The following is a 21,300-nucleotide window of genomic DNA, read 5'->3' as shown; positions in this document are numbered from 1 at the left end:
GGAACTTTTTGCTTTTTTTCCCATTTCCCTTCCATCTCTCTCGTTCTCTAACCTTCATTCATCTATAATTAAAGTTTTTTTACTTGTAAAAAGTATACATCATATTTTTATACTAAAATATTTTGTTTACCAAGAGAAAAGAGAAAGTAAGAGAGGAAAGGGAAAAAAACCCCGAATGTTCTGAAGCTGCTCTGCACAGAATTCCCTATTTTCAGCACATTTTTGTCTCATTTTATTAAATTGTTTTGGTTGTTTAAGCATAAACCTCAATACATTTTGTTAGTTTTAGTCTTAATACAAAAGAAAAAAAATTTAACCAATAGGGTAAGTGCAGCACGGAGGAGGGCCGGGCCGGATTGACACACACCCAGACCCCAATCAGCCTGATGAGGCGTGCAAGGGATAAAGGTGACCGGAGAAGACAGTACGAGAGAGAGAACTATGGCAGCTGCCCTGTATGTTTTTATGTTTATGATTAAGTTTACCATTAAACTTAATTTATATTGTCAAGCCGGTTCTCGCCGCCTCCTTCCCCTTATAACCTTGTTACATTGGTGCTGAAACCGGGGAGGGAGGAGGGATGCCCGTCCTAGAGTCCTCCACACTGCCGACCACCAAGGGGAGCACCGCTGCCATCCGCCGGGGGACAAAAGTACCCTGACCGCCCAGATGCGGGGAATGGCCGTAGTCTGCGAGGCGGGATTGGACTCCCCGACCGCCTGAAGTGATGGAGCCGCTACCAGGGGCAGAGGAGTGCCCTGCCGGCCACTAGGAACGCGGAGGGGTCGAGGAAGGAAAGGAGGGAATCGACTCCCCGACTGCCCTGAGTAGTAGGGCCGTTGTCAGGGGTGGACGAGTGTGCCCACTTGCTGCCAGAAATGCAGAGGGGCGTTCTGTCCTTTGGGGGTCACAGGTTTGACACAGGAGTGGCTGTCGTCCGCCTGAGAGGGAGGAGGAGAGATCAAGGACCACCTGACGATGCATCAGAGAACCTCTCTCTCTCTTGCTCCGTGCTGGCCTTTCCCTTGCCTATTTTTAATGATGTTGTTGTTTTTCCCGTCCTGGCTCCTCCCAGGTCGAAGAAGGTGGGGATGACACGCCAGAAGGCGGGGATGACACACCAGTAGGCGGGGCGCAAGGCACACCTCCAAAATTCCAAAATGTACACAAATTTATTCATAAGTAAACTTTTCTTGTTTTAAGGATACAGATATTTTGACTGGAAAACAAGATAAAAATGCAGTTTAACTTGGTCTTAAGAGGGAATTATTCATAACATATGAGGAAAAACTGTCTTTTCCCTTTCCTCTTCTTTTTTTCTTCTATTATGCTTAATAAGCCAACAACAAATTTGGTCATAAACCATTTAAGCAAAAACCGATTGGCACATGTCGATTTTTGCCCATTAAACTAATTTCGGTATGCAAACACCCTTTCTGGCTTATCCAGGGTTCCCACTATTCTCAAGGCACAATTTACCAGGAGATTTTATGTGCCATACAATTGTAATATTTAAGCAAAAGCACATGTGTCCATTTAATCATGCTTCATCTTTTCTGTTGTTGTTTCTCACCTCCAGATAAGCAGTTTGCTCCATGGCCCAGTGTAATTATTAAATCACTGTAAAGCTGTGATTAAACGAAATAAATAATTCTGCATGTGCAGCACACTTTAGACCGATATGCCCTCTTTAGTATCATACAGACAATAATAAGGTTTTTTCAGTGTATAAGCGGCCAGCTTTACACATTCATTTTGAAGTGCACATCACTTGCAGATTATATATTTATTTAAATCACAGACATTTGCAGTTTAATCATCACACTAGGACATTGCGATTTTAATTTGATTAATTGTGCAATCAAACATTTTTATCCAAATATTTTATATTCCATGACAATCTGCGTTTTATAGCTAATGCCATTTTTAAGACTAGAATCCATAATTCAGTCTGTGTTTTCTGCATACTACATGGAGGTAACTGCGGTATAAGCTGAATCCGATTGTTGAATTATTTAACATGAATTTACACCTCGAGGAATGCTACCAACTCATTCGGTGTTGGCATAGTGGGCTAAAGCACATAACTGTTAATCAGATGGTCGCTGGTTCAATCCCCACGGCCACCACCATTGTGTCCTTAAGCAAGGCATTTAACTCCAGGTTGCTCCGGGGGGATCGTCCCTGTAATAAGTGCACTGTAAGTCGCTTTGGATAAAAGAGTCTTCCAAATGCATAAATGTAAATGTTTTTGTGGTTAACATAACAGCAATGTTGGAAGAAAAAAAACGTATTTTGTATTATTTCAATACTTAAACAATTTCGTCGGAGCAAAGCAGAGATGAGCAGAGAAAGTATTTGACAGGGATTTATTTATGACAGTTAACCGTTGTCATTGTTTTTTAGCAGACGCGAGACATTCGAGCAGAATGCGCATCCACCTATATTTATTTGCACTACTTAGTGGGTCCACAAGGTGGCAACGCTTACATTTTGGCCATAGTTGTAACGAAGTAGTGCTAGATGATGTAATCACTGCCAAACAATTGGAGATGAAGGTAAAAATAACAACAGTGGATGTACAAGTCAAGAGTGTAATAAGGTCTGGAAATACCTGCACTTGTATAACTCGAGTTTGAAGGAATTTTAAGACATCTTTATAGGTCTTAACTCCTGAAGAGAAAGTCCGATGTCTAATAGTAGTCATAGCATGCACGCGCCAACTGACTGAATGAGTGATTGCGTCAAATTGGAAGAATACTCAGGGTTTAAGTTTGTGAACCTCCAGAGTAGAGGACAAGAGGGTGTAAAGGGATCGGAAAACAACACAAGCCGGCCTCAAACTTGCATCTCCCACATGAGCACCATAGCTAAATGTGTCGAATCGTGTACACTAACCACTAGGCCATTCTTCTAACAACCCAATAAATACAAAACAGTGCAAAACAAGTGGAAAATGAATCAAAGCTTTGCAGTTAAATGAAAAACTGGCATGTTCCTGAACCCTCCGTATATTTACTATGGTTTATATTTGCCCATAGTGCACCTTCAGGCTGGGCGAGACGTTCCATCATCCTTAACCATGCTCTCCCTCCTTATTCTCCTTGAGGGCCCGCTGGCTTTAGCAGTCGACTAAAAGATCTCCTGGAGAACTACCAGACAAGCTGCCAGCAGGCTGTTCAAATATTTACCACTGGATAACATTTCTATCATGGCTTTCCTTCTGCAGCATCTTTAATGGGTTTGTTTTCCTACTACCTACGACTGTTTGCTTTCACAGCCGCTTAAACGAAGAGCCTCAAATTTGAGTACACACATCAGGTACACACCTCCATTCGCGTTCCACAGACAAATTAATTACGCAGGAGTCTCGATGTGACAAGGCTGCCTTTCCTGTTCATTAAATGCAGCGTTTTTGCTCCTGTGGCTTTAATGGTTGTAAATCTATTAATTGTAGACTGGAGCGAAATGTCAAAGAGACTCACCATGAAAAGCAAACAAGAGGATTAAACCCAGGAGTATATTTTGAAATCTGTACATAGAGGAAAAGAGTGGGCCAATGTGTATTTAAAAGAACTTGTATGTAAGTATGGATGGCACTTTGAAGCAAAAGGTATCACAACCTCTAGAGGCAGACATCTAATCCTTCTAATTTTCTACCCAATTAAAGTGTGTTCACATTAGGGTTGTGCCGATGGACGATATCATCGTCCATCATGATGGCTGACCAACATCACGATGTAGAGCCACCATCGTGATGCCACGCCCCCTTTTGCGAGTCTTGCTAGTGTGACTCACTAATCCTAGTCTCTTCTATAGTTAACCTAAAAACTTTGCAGGGATTGCTCTGTAAATTAAATTGAGAATATAACTAATGCATATGCTATTTTAAATACTGTAGTATATGCCAGAGACGTGACGTGTTAGTCTGTGAAAATACCGTGTCAGGCAGGCTACACAAATATTGATCTTGACATTGTTAGCTTCTTGTCTTTTTTTTACATGTCTTACACTGTACATTTAGATTAAAATATTTTATGTTGTAGGCTACAAGAAAATAGCCTTTATTAATTAATTATTAGTAGTTGTAGTGTCTCAGAAAATCTTGCTCATTGTCACATAGCTCTTGTACACACTGAAGCTGCAGTTTAAGATAAACCCAGACCAGCTGAATGTCAAATAACTTTTGTCTGGTTAATACTTTTAAAGAAAAATTTTCTTGGCCATAAATCCATAATGTCAAATCAAATGAAAGAAACAAGGTGAATATGAATAACACACATTTATTAAAACATAGAAGAACAACAAATAAAACAAGAAAACGGGAACAACACTCAGACCGAAACTCTGCATTAACATTTCACTTATAATTAGCAGCACAATTAACTTCAGCACAGGCTACAAAATAAATTGTGTTATTGAAATATTGTAAAGTGGTCATATAGAACTACACAAATGAACGTTTAAAAAATAATATGCAAAATCGAATAGCTCACAGAACGGATGGCTTAAAAATGCGTAAAGAAGTCTAATATCTTTCACCATAGACCATGTTTAAATTTCGATGTTTCTGGCCAGAAATACCAACATATTCACTTTATCTGGTTTTAATAAGCTGCGGATTGGAGTAACTACACTACCCGCTGTGCTGAAGACCGCTCTGATGGAGTACTGGTATATGCACAGATATTTCCGTGCTAATCTTGCCATGAACGGAAACCTTTTGTCGCTCGCTTTTCCACCAAGTCAGCGGTCCTTTTCCCCATCAATGGCCATTTCCTGCAGGTACATTGTCATTTCTGCCTCGACCTTTGCTCATCAGTGAGTAAAATAACTGAAATTATAGTTTTAAGTGGAAAATAGTATTTATGTAAAGAGATATATTAAAATAAAAAGTGCACAACTCTTCTTAAGTGAAAGCTAAAAAAAAAAATGCTTCACGTGTCGTGCAACCTACTGATAAAGCGCCGACGAGTCATTAGTTGGGTTAGTAAAATAACGAAATTATAATTTTTCATATAATTTTTCAAAATTATATGAAATTATATAATCCCCCCCCCCCACCGACGATATCATCGTCCATCGCGATGTTTTACTGTCAACATCGTCAACTGCCAATTTAGGGGACATCGCCCAACCATAGTTCACATTGAAATGTATTTAATCTCCATGGACACCAGAAAGAAGTTTATTGTGAGAAAGCTGCTTAAGACATGAAAGCAGTGTTCGTGTTTACATGCAATGCGTGAGTGGTATACTTTTTACCCCCGTATATGGCTCAAGGGGCGGTCACACTACACAACGCTCTCCATTCACTCCCATTCAAATGCATGCAAATGTGTGAGACCAGAAAGGCAATTCATGCAAATAAATTTTGCATGACGCTACATACCAAAGTTTAAGTTTGGTGAACTTTGAACTACGAATCTGCATAACAAGAGGACACGTGACCAATAGAAGATCAAAACCTCCCTGAATTCTTGGCTCCATTTAAAGGATACATATTTCAAAGCTGTGTTTTTATATTGCTACTGGAAAGTGAGATGATGGTATATTTTAACCTGTTTATTATAATATTTGTAGTTATTTGTGAAGTGTTATTTACTAAAAACCAGAAGCTCCCCCATGTGACATCATATCCTGGTCTGGGATGTCCGGAAAAAATCAGCACGCTCAAAGCCTAGTGTGATCTCCGCTTTAGTCAGAAAGCAGCTTTCTCCACAGCAACTGAATTTTATTAATTACCCCACATTGCTGGTGTAAATAATAAAAATGGGATCCTAGAATAAATGTTTTGTTCTCCGTTGCTTTCCTTCATTTCAAGTATTTCAATAAACTGTTTTCTTAAATGCATTGTAAATGGGGTCAGTTAAAATCATACCATAAATGTCATAATTTTGATTTGATATCCCATTCATTGAAGTAAAAATAATTTCTAACCTTAATTTTATTTACCAAAAACATAGCTAGCTAGTCCCTACTGAGTAATCTAAATTTAGAAAAAAACGATTTGGAAAAATTATCCAATTAAAGTGAATGGTGATAAATGGTATCAAACATTTATAGTCATACAACAATGTCACAGACATCCCAAGTCTCCCGGAAGTTCCGGGAGTCTCCCGCGTATTGATAGCGGCTCCCTGATGCCCGCAAATTAGTTAAAATCTCCCGGAATCAAGAGCGAGCGAGCAAGAGCGGTTAGACTGTGCTCCAAACCGTGTAGCGCGCACGGCAGAGAGGGAGAGAGTGAGAGACCTTGTGTGTGTGTGTGCATCAAGAAGTGAAGACAGAGAGCATCCTGATTGGCCTGTTTCGGTAAGTCAACCAATCAATTGTCAGTGTGGGCGGGCTTTTATCTCTTCTCCCGAACTTAATTAATCAGGACAGTGTATCTAGACACAGGAGCGCCATGGCAGAGGGAGAGTGCCCCAAAAAGCGAAAATATAAGACAAATTTTACGCCAGACTACACGAAAGTGTACCCGTCTAATAAGAGTGAAACATAATGACAGTCTTGCACGCTGTACAGTTTGTAACAGTGACTTCAGCATTGCCCATGGCGGGTTAAATGATTGTAAAAGACATGTTGAGGTGTGTTAAACAAGTTTCATTTCATGTGCATATTATTCAGGCCGGCTAGTTACCTAGGCTACATGAAAACAATAAACTCCTTAGACCTGTTTAAAGTTGCAATGGAATATAAATAAAAGCAGTTTACATAAATAGTATAAGTATACAAGTAAACTCTTGTTCTGTGGTGATATGGGGGGGGTCCGGGATACCTCCCTGAAATGACTTTTTGCAGGTTGGGATGCCTGATGTCATAACTGTGACATATGATGTATTTCTATTCATTTTAACTGTAGTAAAAACAATCTAGAATTTAAATCAACAAACACGTAAAAACTAGCTAGTCCCTAGAGACTGATATCTTAACTTAGGCCACATCCACACAAATACGTTTTTATTTGAAAACACATTCATTTCGATACGTTTATGCCTCTCATCCACACTGGAACAGTGTTTTCCTCCACCAAAAACAGACTTTTAAAAACGCTTTCCATAACTGCAAACTTTAGGAAACTGAAAATGGAGATTTTAAACTTAATTGGATGAGTGTGGTTGTGACCTTAAATTTACAAGCCCGTTACTTCCAACCCTGTTGGCGGTTCTACAAAGCGCTTTACACTGCGTCTCATTTACCCATTCACACACACGCACACACCAATGACAGCAGAGCTGCCATGCAAGGCGCTAGCCTGCCATTGGGAGCAACTTGACGTTCAGTGTCTTGCCCAAGGACACTTCGGCATGTGGAGTCGTGTGGGCCAGGAACTGAATCTATCGAACCTAAATGGCCAACCCTGCGATTAGTGGACAACCCGCTCTACCACCTGAGCCACAGCCGCCCACAATAATTGTTTTGCCTCAGTCATTATTCCTTTTTATTGTATGGAACAGATATAATGAAAGTGAATAGGGACTTAAGCCAACATTATGCCTTACATCTCTTTGTGTTCCATGGAGGCAAGTCATACGGATTTGGAACAACATCAGGGTGAATAAATAATTACAAATTGAATGGTTAGGTGAACTTTCCATTTAAGTAATCTTCAATAAGTTTGTACATATAATTCTCCTGTCAGCACAAGCAGCTGCTAGAGCCTGACATGAACCTGAGATAAGTGAAGTGTAATTGTGCTTATCTAATCTTGTTCTGCCTTGTAGTCTCTGCTCTGACTTACGTAAGGAATAATTGATGACAGGCCATTGAATTATTGAAAAATAATGCACACCCGAGGTGGCAATGCGGTCACGCAGCAGTAGCACGGTGCTTTCCACTATAGCTATGTGAGGCTGTTTAGGGCAAAATACATTGAAACATTAAAAGTTATTTCAGATAACAAAAATTGTTGAATTGATGAAGTCGCGTGGGTGTGGCTATATTTGTTGGTCGACTCGAGTCTCTGTGTGTGTGTGTGTGTGGCGCGTGTGTGTGTATGTGCGGTTGAGACAAGGGAGCGCGAGGGCTCTTTTTAACCAAAATTGAAATAAAATGTAATATATTTTAGACATTGTTTAATATGATATTTTGAAATCAATATTTTAAACGATGTTGTGATAGCTGTAGGGCTCTTTGAAATGCAGTCAAGACCTGGAACTACTTCGGCGTACTACTTTACGCCGTGCGTTTCCTTGAAAAATAATAGCACACCTTATAATGTCCATGAACCAATCAGAATCAAGCATTTAACAGACCCGTGGTATAACTTTCAAATAAACCATAACTTGGTAATCCCAAATCTTACAAGCCATTGCAGTTATTTATGAGTGCTTAGGTCAACATTTGCAGGATAATCTTACCACACACACCCTAAAATGTTTATACAACACTCCTGTCTCCATCACAGATGGCTTCTTTGATTTAAAGATTTCTCCTTTCACAGAGATATCAAAGCCAATAGTGTATGCTCGGCAGAATCCCTGATTCTTTAAGAAGTGCACAGACCTTCCTGTCTGCTTCTCTCGCTCTTAACCTCCCTCCCTCCCACTTACATTGACAGAACAGCAAGACTAAGCACACAAGACATGACCAATCTGTTGACTTTTCTGTCATTGAAAACGTCTTTTACCAAAGCACCATGCTGTTCGGAATGGGGAGTTGTGTTAAATTCAGTCCTGTGTGTCAGCAGCTCTTTTCTGCTATGGGTAAATTTAGGTTGTCTGTCAAGTTCGGGTTGTCATTCATCCCTTAAATATAGTTTATGGGTTTTAGTCTATGTGCATTTGCTTAGAGGTCATCTATATATAAGTGTACTTCTAAACTTTGACAAAATTCACTTTTAGCAGATATTTAAATTTTGCATTTACAGTGACCATAATAATTAGGGCTGAATCGATTAGTCGGCGTTATCGACAACGTCGCAAATAAAAAATTGTCGACACACTATTTCACTGTCGAATAGTCATTTGACCACATTTACTGTAACATGAGGTCACATTAAACTCTAATGATGAGAGCAGCACTGCAGCTCGTGCCTGACTGAGGAGAGGAAGAATTACAAAGTTCAAAAGGCCAGACAAACTCCAAACAGCTTCAAGGGATGTAGATCGCAAAGTATGAAAGAATTATAATGCAAAATAAGTATATACAGAAGCACTCTCATTGTGGAATAAGTGGAGCTGAAGCTGGCAGTCTGCAGAAGCAAATCTTGTGTGTCGAGCGTCTTTAAAGGAAACACACCGGCGTTACATCTTTAATGCAGTTATCTTTAATGCGCTATAGCTTTAATAAAGTTATAGTAATATGGAAGCAGGTCATGTAAATAACTATAAACTCTGTTCTTGTCTCTCTGTGCGGTCAGCACCTCTTTTATGAGTTGCATCCGGTTGATGAACACTCTGGCACGGGGACGCTCATCCCTCGAGTGAGTGCTTACTGCAGCTAGATTATAACGTGATTGCTCACGACTTTAATCATAATAAACATCACTGTGCATTTCTTATCATGAAGAAAACTAGCAATATGCAGCTTTATTAATAAGAGAGACTTTACTTTTTGTGAGATAAAGATGGACTGAAGTGAACAGGAAGGTGAGAGAGGGTAGTCTGTGCCCCATTATACACTGCAACAAAATATGTTGATTCGTTTTTGTTTTGGCTTGTTTTCCAATTTAAATATCTAAATCTCCTTTAAAAAATATGCATTCACCTGAGAAGCATATAAGATATTTAGACTTGCTTTTAGAGACTAAATCTTGACTATAAGTATATTTTGTACAACCAAGTGAAAAAATACACTTGTATACAAAATACACTTATATTTAAGATTCATTCTCTTAAAGCAAGTCTAAATATCTTATATGTTGCTTCTCAAGTAAATGTCTTGTTTTTAAGGCTTTAGACATATTTCAATGGAAAATATGACAAAAACACTTGATAATAAGATTTTTTACAGTGAATTTCTTTACTGAATTAACTTTCTAAAAAGTCATTTTTCCCCCTTTAATTCAGTGAACTTCATTTAGAGGTATTATTAAAAGATGATTTTGTCCTCTTTATTGTTAGTAAGCACATTTAATACAACCTTTTAAGTCGGGACACAAGCTGAATAATTGGTTAAGAGCTAATGATAAAATCAATTAAATAAATGCTGAATAGTCTCATAATCCTTAGATTAATCGATTATCAAAATAATAGTTAGTTGCAGCACTAATAATAATATCCCTCCCCTTGCAACCAAACAGCATGTAGCAAATCATTAGCCGATCAATTCACAGCCTACTAGCCATTTAAAAAATAATTAAAATGTTATGAGCCCTTTAATATGTCCCGTCCAATCGTTCTGTATCAGTATTAAATGCAAAAAACAGGACAGAAAACTCAGTGAGCGATTTCAAGTGGTCTTTAAAGTCAACATGAAATGCCATTCACAACCCAGTTTTACTTTTGTAATGTGTAGAAACCCCCTCATTTCTGAGTGAATTTAATGACCAGGATATTCAATGAGAAAAAAAAAGTTTAAGGAGGCTTTTTAAATGGTATGTGGAGGCTGAAGTTCAAGTTCCCATTCAGGAGCATTTCAATGTAGCCCAAAGGTAACGCTTCTTTTTCAGAGTCTCTCCTTATCTGTTATCGTGACAAAATGTGCACATTAAGACCATTTACATTTATTAAGAAAATTAACTGGATCAATTCTGACTTTTTATTTTCACTTCAAATGTTGTTTCTTCTACAATACAGGGCTACAAACTGCGACTAAAATGGGCGCAAAGGCGCAAACTATTTAAAATCTAGTCACCACTGGCGACAGTCGGGTTGTGTGCATTCATATGCAGTTTCATCAGATTCATCTTGTGAGCTATTGAATAAATTTTTAGAATGCGCACAACCAGTGTCTCACGGTGCTTTTCACCTGTTTGGTTTCTGATGAGCTCGCTGCACCGCACCCAACAACAAACCCAGTGCGAGAGAGTCATGGACAAATTATTATTTGAACCAGATCTTTTTCATGAATCACCAGAAAAGAACTGAGGGTTTGAACTCAGGAGCTCAGGTTAGCAGTTTGAATCAGATTCACTTTCTCAGCGAATCAGTATATATTATATACAGTGTGTGTGATGTGATATATATATATATATACACACACACACAATATATATAAATAAATACACACACTGGCAGCCAAAGGTTTGGAATAATGTACAGATTTTGCTGATTTGGAAGGAAATTGTTACATTAATTCAACAAAGTGGCAAACAGCTGATTCCAAAATATAGTCAGGACATTACTGATGTAAAAAACAGCACCATCACTATTTAAAAAAGTAATTTATGATCAATATAGATATATATATAAATCAAGCTTTTGACAACTGAGGTACACAACTATTACACAAGGTGCAAACATTCATTTATGCTCAAGAAAACAACACGCTACTATATGCACACTATGTAAATATCTGTAATGTAGATTCTGAAGAGCAGTACTAAACAAAATAAAAATCTTTTTATTTCTTATATTTGTATAAATTCTGAAAAGAGTGTGAACATTTATGAGACAAAAGGGAATGCAAACTTATCTTCTCAACTATATATACAGTTGATTAAATCTTCAATGAATGGGTTATCAGCTGACTTCCTTTTCTTCTGCTTTCTATTTTGTTGCTAAACAGCCATCTAAATCGAGAAAATCTGTAATTATGCTTCTAAAAACACCCATTTGGCTCCTTAATGTTTCAGTTTAGCCAATGGCTCCAAAGTAATTTTTTAGTCTGGAGTACTGCAATATTACATAGCTGCCCAGTACATCTTAATTGTATAAGTTGCGGTAGCCAACTTGCTTGGAAATCAAATGTGAAAAGATCCACTTGCTTTCAATGTGGTTGCAGCAGAGATTCTCATGATGAGGAGAAAGCACTGCAGGGTTTATATATTCGTCAGGTATCCACATTTTCACAGGCAGCGAAATTACCCATTATGCATAGTGCGTTCTTCCAATGCGGATGCAAATTATTCCCATTACCAAGCACTATCATATCACTAACAACAGTCAGAAACGGAAGAACAGTCTGTTTTTACTTAATTTAAATCACTTTCTCACTAATATCTGCATATGTACATTAGGTTTCGACTGCAATCACGAGTAGATGAGAGCACAATCACACACACATATTTGCATGGTGTGTGTGAAAGAGAGAGAGACACAGACATACAGCATGCAGAAAGAGAGAGAGAGAGAGAGAATCCACAAATATAACGCGCAAGATTTCATTGCGTTTCTTGTTGTGCACTTCAGAATGAAAACAGCCAAATCCCTAACATTTAAAGTATCTAGAAATCCAACAGTATGCTTTATTAAGGTTAAAAAAAAAAAACCAAAGAGGACATGTCCGTGAAAAGAGGGTGTATGTTCATCATATGTTCCATTAAAAAAATATTCCTATTTATGGCATTATTTCTGCATTAACAAGTGCCGCTTTCTCACACACTCTGCCAACAACAGCTCTGTCTCTACCTCATTCACATACACTCACAGCACGACATGTGATATGAACCTCGTAAAGAGGATTCATAAAAAAACAACAAGGAGCTTGGTTTGTTATCTTCCAAAATGATGGACATCATTTGGAATTATCAGTCAATGTAAAAAAAAAAAAGAAAAAAAGGCAAGTGACAGAATTAGTTTAATGCAACCTCTGATTATTACATCTGGTTTGACTGTAAATGTTTCAGCATTGGCAGCTTTTGTGGGGGCTTATTGTTGTGATATTCATTCATTTTACAGTAGTTATTAAGTCACCTGTAGTTGTTATAACACCCTATTCGTATTCATCCAGAGCCTCCGCTGCTCGTCTAGCAGATAACAACAAATAAGCGGAAGAGTGGAGCATCCGAGAGGAAGTCTCTCACCGTAATCGTGCTGCCCATGGATAAGTCAGGAAAAAGGTGGATATGTCATGAGTTTAGTCTTGACCATTGATCTGAGCCCTTGGTGGCTTGGAAGAGAGATTCGAGTTTAAAGGAGAAATGTGTGATTTAAACCTTTTTTTTAATACTTTCTCCTATACCAGTTTAATGAGCAGAGACAACTAAGTAAGCCATTCATAAGGAGAGTTCTTCCAAAACGTGTGAACACAATGGCACTTTCAAAGCATTGCTCTGTTTGTCAGAGTATCCCAACCAGCCCAACCCAAAAAACACTGCTTTAACCAATGGCACGAGTCTGACCAATGGATGATGGGAGGAGTATTTGGGAAACCTAATTGAAAACAACCATTATTATTCTAATTTTGTTCGGTGGCACAGAAATGTCAAACTGGGAAAGACAGAAAAACAGAGAGACTTACCAGACTGGAAAATGCAAGCTACATCTTTCACTGCACTTGTGATCAGAGAGAAATGGCGATAGAGCGGGTAACACAAAGCCCTCCTGCCGAAAGACACCAGCACGTCTTGTACTGAGTGATAAGTCTGTAACACACACACACACACACACAAACACATTGCTCCAGATCTGTCTATGCATATTATATCGATAATTTTCAACTCCACTAGTAATTACAGCAATTTGCTCTAATTATACCCAATGACATTCTTGACTAGGTCAACTCAAACACCTTGGCAAGCGGCTAGCTTAATTGCAGGCAGTGTTTAATCGCAAGCCTCTGAGTTCTTCATCGTCTAGGCATACACATTCAAGTGCTTGGGGAAAAAACATATGCCTCTCTCTCTCGCCCTCTTTCTTTTAATGTTTTCCACCTGCCCACTCTCCCTCCCCTCTGCTCTTCTCTCAGCAGCTTGTTAAGAATGTACCCGGAGTCATTCTAGCATGTCATCATAGCTCATGTACTCCCCCAGGCTATTAAACACTGGTGTAAATAAGCCTGCTGAGAGGGCTTGGGGGTCTCATCGAGCAATGCTGGCCAGGAGTTTACATTGGTTAGGCAAAGCAGGGTGGGAGAGGAAGAGAAACGAAGTGACAGAGCAAGAGAGTAGGTGACAATAATAGGGTGTTAAGGATAAACTAGATTTGCATTTCCAGTAGGAAACACCTGGGCTTGCAATATGGCAAAATAATAGTGTTTCAGTGATAGTTCACCCAAAAATGGAAATTGTGTCGTCATTAACCCTTGTGTTGTTCCAAACCTGTATGAATTTCATTGTTCCAGGGAATACAAAAGGAAATGTTAGACAGAATGTTATGGACTGACGGCTGCAGTCACCATTAACTTTCATTGTATAGAAAAAAGCAGCATTAACATTTTACAAAATGTTTCCTCGTGTTCCACAGAAGAAAATTATATGGGTTTGAAAATGAGGGTGAGCAAATCATTTTTAGTTATAGGGTGAACTATCCCTTTAAAGTTTAGGTAAGCTTCAGTTTTAGGCTTCTAGCACAGATTAGTAAACTTTAATCTTACATTTTGTTTTTAAATATATAGTTTATTAAAGCTGTTCATGTTGAATTAATCCGAGATTGTGAAGAAAGAAGAGGAAGGAAAAGGGGGGGAAATAAAGGAGGAGGAAGAAGAGGGAGTAAGGAGGAGGTAGAAGAATATGAAGGAAAGGAGGAAGAGGAGCGAAGGAAGGAGGAAGAAAAAGGAGGATTAGGAAGACAAAGGAAGGAGGAAGAAGGAAAAGGAGTAAAAATGAAGAAGGACAAGGAAGAAGGGAGGAAGAATGAAGAGAAAGAATAAGGAAGAAGGAAAAAGAGGAAGGAGGAAAAAGGAATAAGGAGGAGAATAAGAAGAAATAAGAATAGAACAAAGGAACGAAGGACAGGAGATAGGAAAGGAGGGAAAAGGAGGAAGAATGAAGAAGGCAAGAACAAGACGGGAAAAGACGAATGATGGTGGAAAAAGGAGGAAGGAGTAAAGGAGGTAGAAAAATAAGAAGGAAAGATGGAAGAGGAGGAAGAATGAAGAAGGAAGGAAAGAACAACGGAAAAGAGGGATGATGGTGGAAAAAGGAGGAGGCGTAAAAGGAGGTAAGAAGGAAGAGGAGCAAGAAGACAAAGGAGGAAGAATGTAAAAGAGGGAGGCAGAAGGAAGAAGGAATGAAAGGAGGAAGAATAAGGAGGAAAAAGGAATAAGAATGAAGGACAAGGAAGGGAGGAGGAAGGAGAAAAAAGGAGGAAGGAGGAGGAAGAATAGGAAGGCAAAAGAAGAATGAAGAAGTGTGAAGAAACAGGGAGGAAGAGAAAGAAAAAGGAGGTAGAGGAGGAAGAGGTAGAAGAATATGGAGGAACAAGGTGGAAGAGGGGAAAAGACCAGAAAGTTTTAGAGATATCAATATAGTGCTGCCTTGCAAGCACTGTGAAAGAGGAAAAAGTGAAAAAGACGAGGGGGCAGTGTGTGTGTGGGTGGTGAAAGCAGGCAGTCAGAGGATGTCATTACCAGCCTTCCATTATCAGTATTGCACTGGAGTGCTGGCTCTCAGTGCTGAGCTGGGAGAGGTGTTGGGTTACGTGCCCTCATTGTCATACTCGCCATGGAAATGTGGGGGATTAGGGAATGCTGCCGCCATGGGATCCACAACACACACATGCACGCACGCACACACACAGTTTGGATCGCTCATTCCAATCACACTCCAGAAGCTTCAGGCCAAATACTGTATGTCTTTTTGTTTCTCAAACTCTGGAGCAGGATGGATTATGAAGTGGATGATAAAGTGGTAGTGCATGTCTACTATATTACACATCTTGCAAGCGTGTACGGGACCCTGGACAATGACATCATATCCTGTTGCACAAATAATTTCTGAAGTCTGTAATAACTTCATATGATTAAAATCTAATGTGAGCATCCTTTAGGTCTGAGATTAGGGTTTGAACAACATTCTTTATCAACCAATCATTGCCAGATATTAGGGCTAGGTTTGTCTTAGGGTTAGGGCTGTGATTGTTTTATAGGAATGTTGTTCCAGGGCCTACATAGGGTACTGATCCAAGAACATATCCCACTTGCGTAAATTATGTCACGCTCAGTGCAGATGTGGACCTGTGATCTAGAACAGGATCTAGGATCAGGTTACTCTCCATTCATAATGATCTTGGACACAAGCTGAGGTTTACTGATATCTAGTTTTTAAAAGCATGGTTCACTGAGCCAGAGTTTCTATGGTATCTTGATGAATGAGATCATATGATGTTATATATTGTTCAATACCTTTATCTGACTGTTTTCAGTTCTTATACATGTGGGCCCTGCAAGTCAAGAATGTGCTCTTGGGTGCTTACTAGTTCAATCATTAATTAATTTAAGAGTGCATTCAAGGCCATGTTTTTTTATTACACTATCAAATGCATAACATACCTCCAGCCAGCTGAGAGTGCCGCTAAGCTTCCTGATGGTCCAGGCAGACTCTACCTGTGATTCACAACAGCATCGGTCAATTCAGTAATCAATTATTCTATGCATTACACCAAAATGTCAGTAACTATACCAAACAACAATAGAGCAACAAAAAAGAAGTCCAATGTTAACACAACCATGACTCAACCTCAACCTGTAAAGTTTTGTATTGTACACAGATTAACATACACAATTCAGTCTAAAGTGTTAACATGGCCATTCTATTATATCAACCACTGCTATGGATCCAATAACATAAACTAACAAACTGGAGTAGATACTAATGACTAGAGTTAACAAGAGAGCTGGGTGGCTAATAGCCAATATATTGATAGGTAATAACATTTTTATTAACTTTATCTACCGCAACTGCGATGCAGAGACAGACTTTCACTGAATATTGCATATATTATATGTTGAAGTTTAGGAGTCAATCCAACAGACATCATCACCACATTCAAGTACTACAGCTTCAGAAGCAGACTTTAAAAAAAAAAAAAAATCATATTTTTCATACTTCTGTTACAATTACTCGCATGTGCAGTGGCTTTCCAGTGAGATTCTTGGAAAGCATAGTCTGGAAAACATTATAGGAATGTTTTAACTTCCTGGAAGGTGAAAATGGCAGGATCCACAATCCTGACCACTTTCTAGCTGAGAGAAATCTGCTGCAGTCAAGTGTGGGAATGGGAATCATGAGGAATTTAACGTTTCTGGTTTCATAACGATTTCATTAATGATTCTTTTATTATTTTTAGGTATCATCACATTAATTTATTGCGTTTACGAACACCATTTTCATAGTTTTTATACTTGTTACAATTACTAGCATGTACAATTATTACTGGTGCCAGAAAGACTGTTAGACCCCATTTACACCTGGTATTATGCATATACTGTTGGATGGATCCCGTTTACACATTAAATGCAATGTGGTCACATGTGTTTTTGACTGCATTTGTATGTGGTTTTGTTATCAGACCACAAAACATTTTAGACCCTGTTTAGACCTGTATTTAGGGCCGACCACCTGTGATCAATGCATCTTTATACCAAGTGTTAACAGTGTCTTAAGAGTACTTTAGTACAGTGTTCTGAACGCATCGGCAGAAGAATGGAAATGTTTAAGAAGCATTAACTGAACCAAACATCATGAAAATAATTTGGTGTCATGAATTTTTTAAAACATGCATCTGGTTTTGAATAAGACTAATAAATAAACCAGGGATCAAAGCAAATATGAAAGTGATAAAAAAATGTACCAGATATTTAAAATGTGCCCACTATTCCCATTGATTTCTGTGATGATTCTCATTACCGAATTAGTCATTTCTTTTTCCTGTATTACAGTAAAAAATTATGTTGTAAAATTTTCTTAAAAGTTAAATGAGCAAAAATGAAAGAAAATCACCAATACTTTATAATTCAAATAATGTAATTTTTTTCACATTGTGTTAAGAATATCATAATTACTTTTTTTGTGTTGAGGTATTGAGAATTCAAGGGAAAAATGGGCATCATGAAAATAAGGTCACAATGTAAAAAATCTTAATGAAAATTGGCTTAATTTTCTATAAGCAAAAAACATGTTCTTATTTATTTATTTTGATTTTGGAATAAAACTGGACCAGGATATTTTCATGACAGCTTTCATAAGAATGTGTAAAATATGTTGGAAACAATATGCCCTTATAAAGGAAATAAAGGGGAAAACTTACCCCTGAAAATCAACTCCAGGTGGCAAATATCCCACATTAATAAACATTTTAATTTCAGACACCGTTCCCAACCCTACTCAAGTGTACACTTACGTTGTGCTCTCCCTCTGTAGTGTGCACATCATAGACATATGCAAGTATGATGTCAACCAAACTAAGCCACACATGGAAGGATGCTTTTTTCTCCAACAAGTATGAACGGTTTGTGAATTTCCTCATCTGCTCCTTTTCCTCCTCTGTAAAGGTTACTGCTGCAAAGAGAGAGAGACATTCATGGCATAGTTTATCAAGTTTCTGTATATTCCAATATCATGGGGAGGTACAGTCAAAGCCAATCTCCAACAATTCCTCCCCAAAAAACAAGTTAAACACAAGGCCCTAGCACGATATGATGCCTCTGTTCCACAGAGAGCTTTGAGAATCAAAAGAAAAAAAAACAGAATGTACGATGCAAATATTTTTCAATCGGTGCTGGAGATGACACACTGAAAATGTTTTGAAGCATGCGAGTGAAGTTACCACACAGGAAGAGCAAAGTTGCACCGTTTGATTGATGCCCTAAACAAACCTGATAATGCACCAGGGAGGAAGAAACGGAGGGGAGGAAGAGAGAGAAACAGTGAGACAGAAATGGGCAAGTCAGCATTTTAATGGCAGCTGAAACTGATCCCCTCCTTGGCTGCAGCACTGCCCTGATAGAGGCCCTCAAGTGCAGGCTTGCATGTCCACACACACACACACAAATTCTGTCATTTTCTCAACATCACGTGATGAAACGTCGTTCAAACCAGTATTTCATTTTCTGTGAAACACCTAAGGGAGATTTTAGGCAGAATGTTAGCATCAGTCACCATTCCCTTTCCTTATGAAAAAAACATGCAATGAAAGTGAATGGTGACTGAGGCTGTCAGTCCATAGCATACTATCTAACATCTCCTTTTGTATTCCACGGAAGAACAACAAATTAATTTGGGTTTGGAATGACACGAGGATGAGTACATGATGTCAGAATTTTGCTTTTTGGGTGAACTATCCCTTTAAGAATATACACACACAACTTAATGCCAGTGCTAGAGTTCTGGCTCTGCCGGGTGTCGCTGGAAACCAGGGACATGACGTTGGAACAGCTCCCCCATTTTCTCTCTCTACCTGATTTACCCTCTAATGCAGCTGCCTCAGATTGGCAGGAAACACTAACTCCTGTGAGAACAAAACCAGGAGCCGTGGGAGTGAGGAGGGGGAGTTCAGCTAAGGATCTAAAGGCAAACACACACATATGCACTCACATTCTTTCACCACAGAACATCTCTTCTTTTTTAAATTTCTTTCCCCACTCACTCTTTTACAGGTAAATCTTTTGTTCATTGTGCATAATCTAACGCTTAACTAATGTTTACAGAATATGCCTAAAAACAGAATACTCTTTTTCCATACAATAAAAGTGAATGGTGACTGGCAGGTGTAAGGCCTTAATAAATAATCATCATAAAATATATACGTGGTCCATACAACCTGTAAGCTATATACCAAGTCTTTTACATACATATGATAGCTTCATGTGAGAAAAACTGAAATGCAAGTCATTTAAAGGGATAGTTAGCTCAAAAATGAAAATTCTCTCAACATTTTCTCACCCTCATGCCATTCCAGAAGTGTTTGACTTTCTTCTGCTGAACACAAAGATTATCTCAGCTCTGTACGCAATGCAACTGAATTGTGGCCAGAAATGTTAAGGCCCAAAACGCACACAAAGGCAGCAGAAAAGTAATCCATATGACCACAGTGGTTAAATCCATGCCTTGAGAAGCTATTTGATAGATGTGGGTCAGATTTGTAAATACTTTTTTACTTATTTTGTTTACTTCTTATTCTTTGTGCATATTGCCACCTACTGGAGTCTTATGGATTACTTTTATGCTGCCTTTATGTGCTTTTTGTAGCTTCAAAGTTCTGGCCAATTAAGAGAACCAATTAAGTTGGTGTCCAATTTCTTCATCTCCTCAAGTAAACTGGCCTTCCAGCAGAATATTCATTTTTGAATGGCACCAAAGGAACTGCCATTCTTGAGACTACAAAAATCTGATTTTGTATTTTTAATAGCTGAAGTCTTCACAATTGTTTACTATTCAGCCACTGGTGCAATCTTCAATTACAACACCTGACACCACACAGGTGCCCAGACCACTAATACAAACAGTTATTGTAGTGAGACAGGAAAACTTGAATAATGAAGTGTGTGTGTGCATGCATAAACTCATTTGGTCTTGATCTCCATTGGGACATGGCGTGTGAAGATACCCGATACACATGGGAACACAAGTACAGCAGCACATGTATAAACACACACTAAATAAAAGGAAAAAGGAAAGTATGCATTTTTACTGTAATGCATCTGGAAATTTTACTTTTGAGTCCTTTTGTAATTCCCATAATTCTCAATGGAAAATTGTTACTGTAATACAGTATTTTCAGTATAAATCACTGTAATACAATGATTTTTCTATTCAAATGTAAATGATGTAAAATTATGAATATTTTACAATTTAAATAAATATATATTTTTTCTTCAATATATTAATTAAAACTGGATTTAATTTTTCTACATTACAAAAAAGAGAATGGGGGGAAATGTGCTCAATTGTCATAGTAAGAAAAATATATTTTCTTGTTTCTTTTAAATTTGGAGTGACTCAAGATACCTCAGTGATATAAAGAACACACACACGCACAAACACGCAACTAACAATGCAATCCCTAAAGAGCAAAGAACCTAATTAACTTTAATGGCTTAATTTGCCAGATACAGTAAGGAAAGCACTTCAAAAACTGGGAGGAGATGATATTTTGGAACTGATTTACAGCTGCGTGCATTTCAGCCAGTCTGTCCTGAATACTGTGGCACAATCTGATGGGAATACTGAGTGATATAGGCATATAGAAGGAGCGTGTGAGCTTATGTCTGCATTTAAGATATGTAAGACATGCTGCTTGATTGATTGATGTCTGCTGACAGCAAAGACAGACAGCTGTTTTGGAACACACACATACAGTAGATATCATGAAATATCTCCATCTCTCTGTTTTATACCTCTTTATCTTCCTCTTCTGTGATAGGACCAGCTGTGTAACCCTCGTCCCCCTGCACTTATAATATGCTTTTAGCTCAGAGTAATTTCCTCATTCAGTAATCAGGCACTGAGGAATTACCACACTGTTCTAATGATAA

At 38.4% G+C, this 21,300-nt stretch overlaps 1 protein-coding gene across 2 annotated transcripts in view; it reads right to left on the bottom strand.

Annotated features, from left to right (window-relative positions):
- Window positions 1-21,300, bottom strand: part of shq1 (SHQ1, H/ACA ribonucleoprotein assembly factor) — a 53,110-nt gene that overhangs the window by 19,432 nt on the left and 12,378 nt on the right. The window contains exons 8-10 of one of the 2 annotated variants that reach the window (XM_052131008.1): window positions 18,168-18,325; window positions 16,318-16,371; window positions 13,348-13,471 (exon numbers count right to left, since the gene is read on the bottom strand). In XM_052131008.1, the coding sequence (XP_051986968.1) occupies window positions 13,348-13,471; window positions 16,318-16,371; window positions 18,168-18,325 (336 nt within the window). The remainder of the gene's footprint in view (window positions 1-13,347; window positions 13,472-16,317; window positions 16,372-18,167; window positions 18,326-21,300) is intronic. The other variant, XM_052131009.1, reaches the window with a different exon arrangement.

The sequence above is a fragment of the Xyrauchen texanus genome, chromosome 7 (assembly GCF_025860055.1).
Source record: "Xyrauchen texanus isolate HMW12.3.18 chromosome 7, RBS_HiC_50CHRs, whole genome shotgun sequence".
In the NCBI taxonomy this organism is placed as follows: domain Eukaryota; kingdom Metazoa; phylum Chordata; class Actinopteri; order Cypriniformes; family Catostomidae; genus Xyrauchen; species Xyrauchen texanus.
The sequence above is the reverse complement of the archived record's forward strand: the minus strand, read 5'-3'. Positions and strand labels throughout refer to the sequence as shown.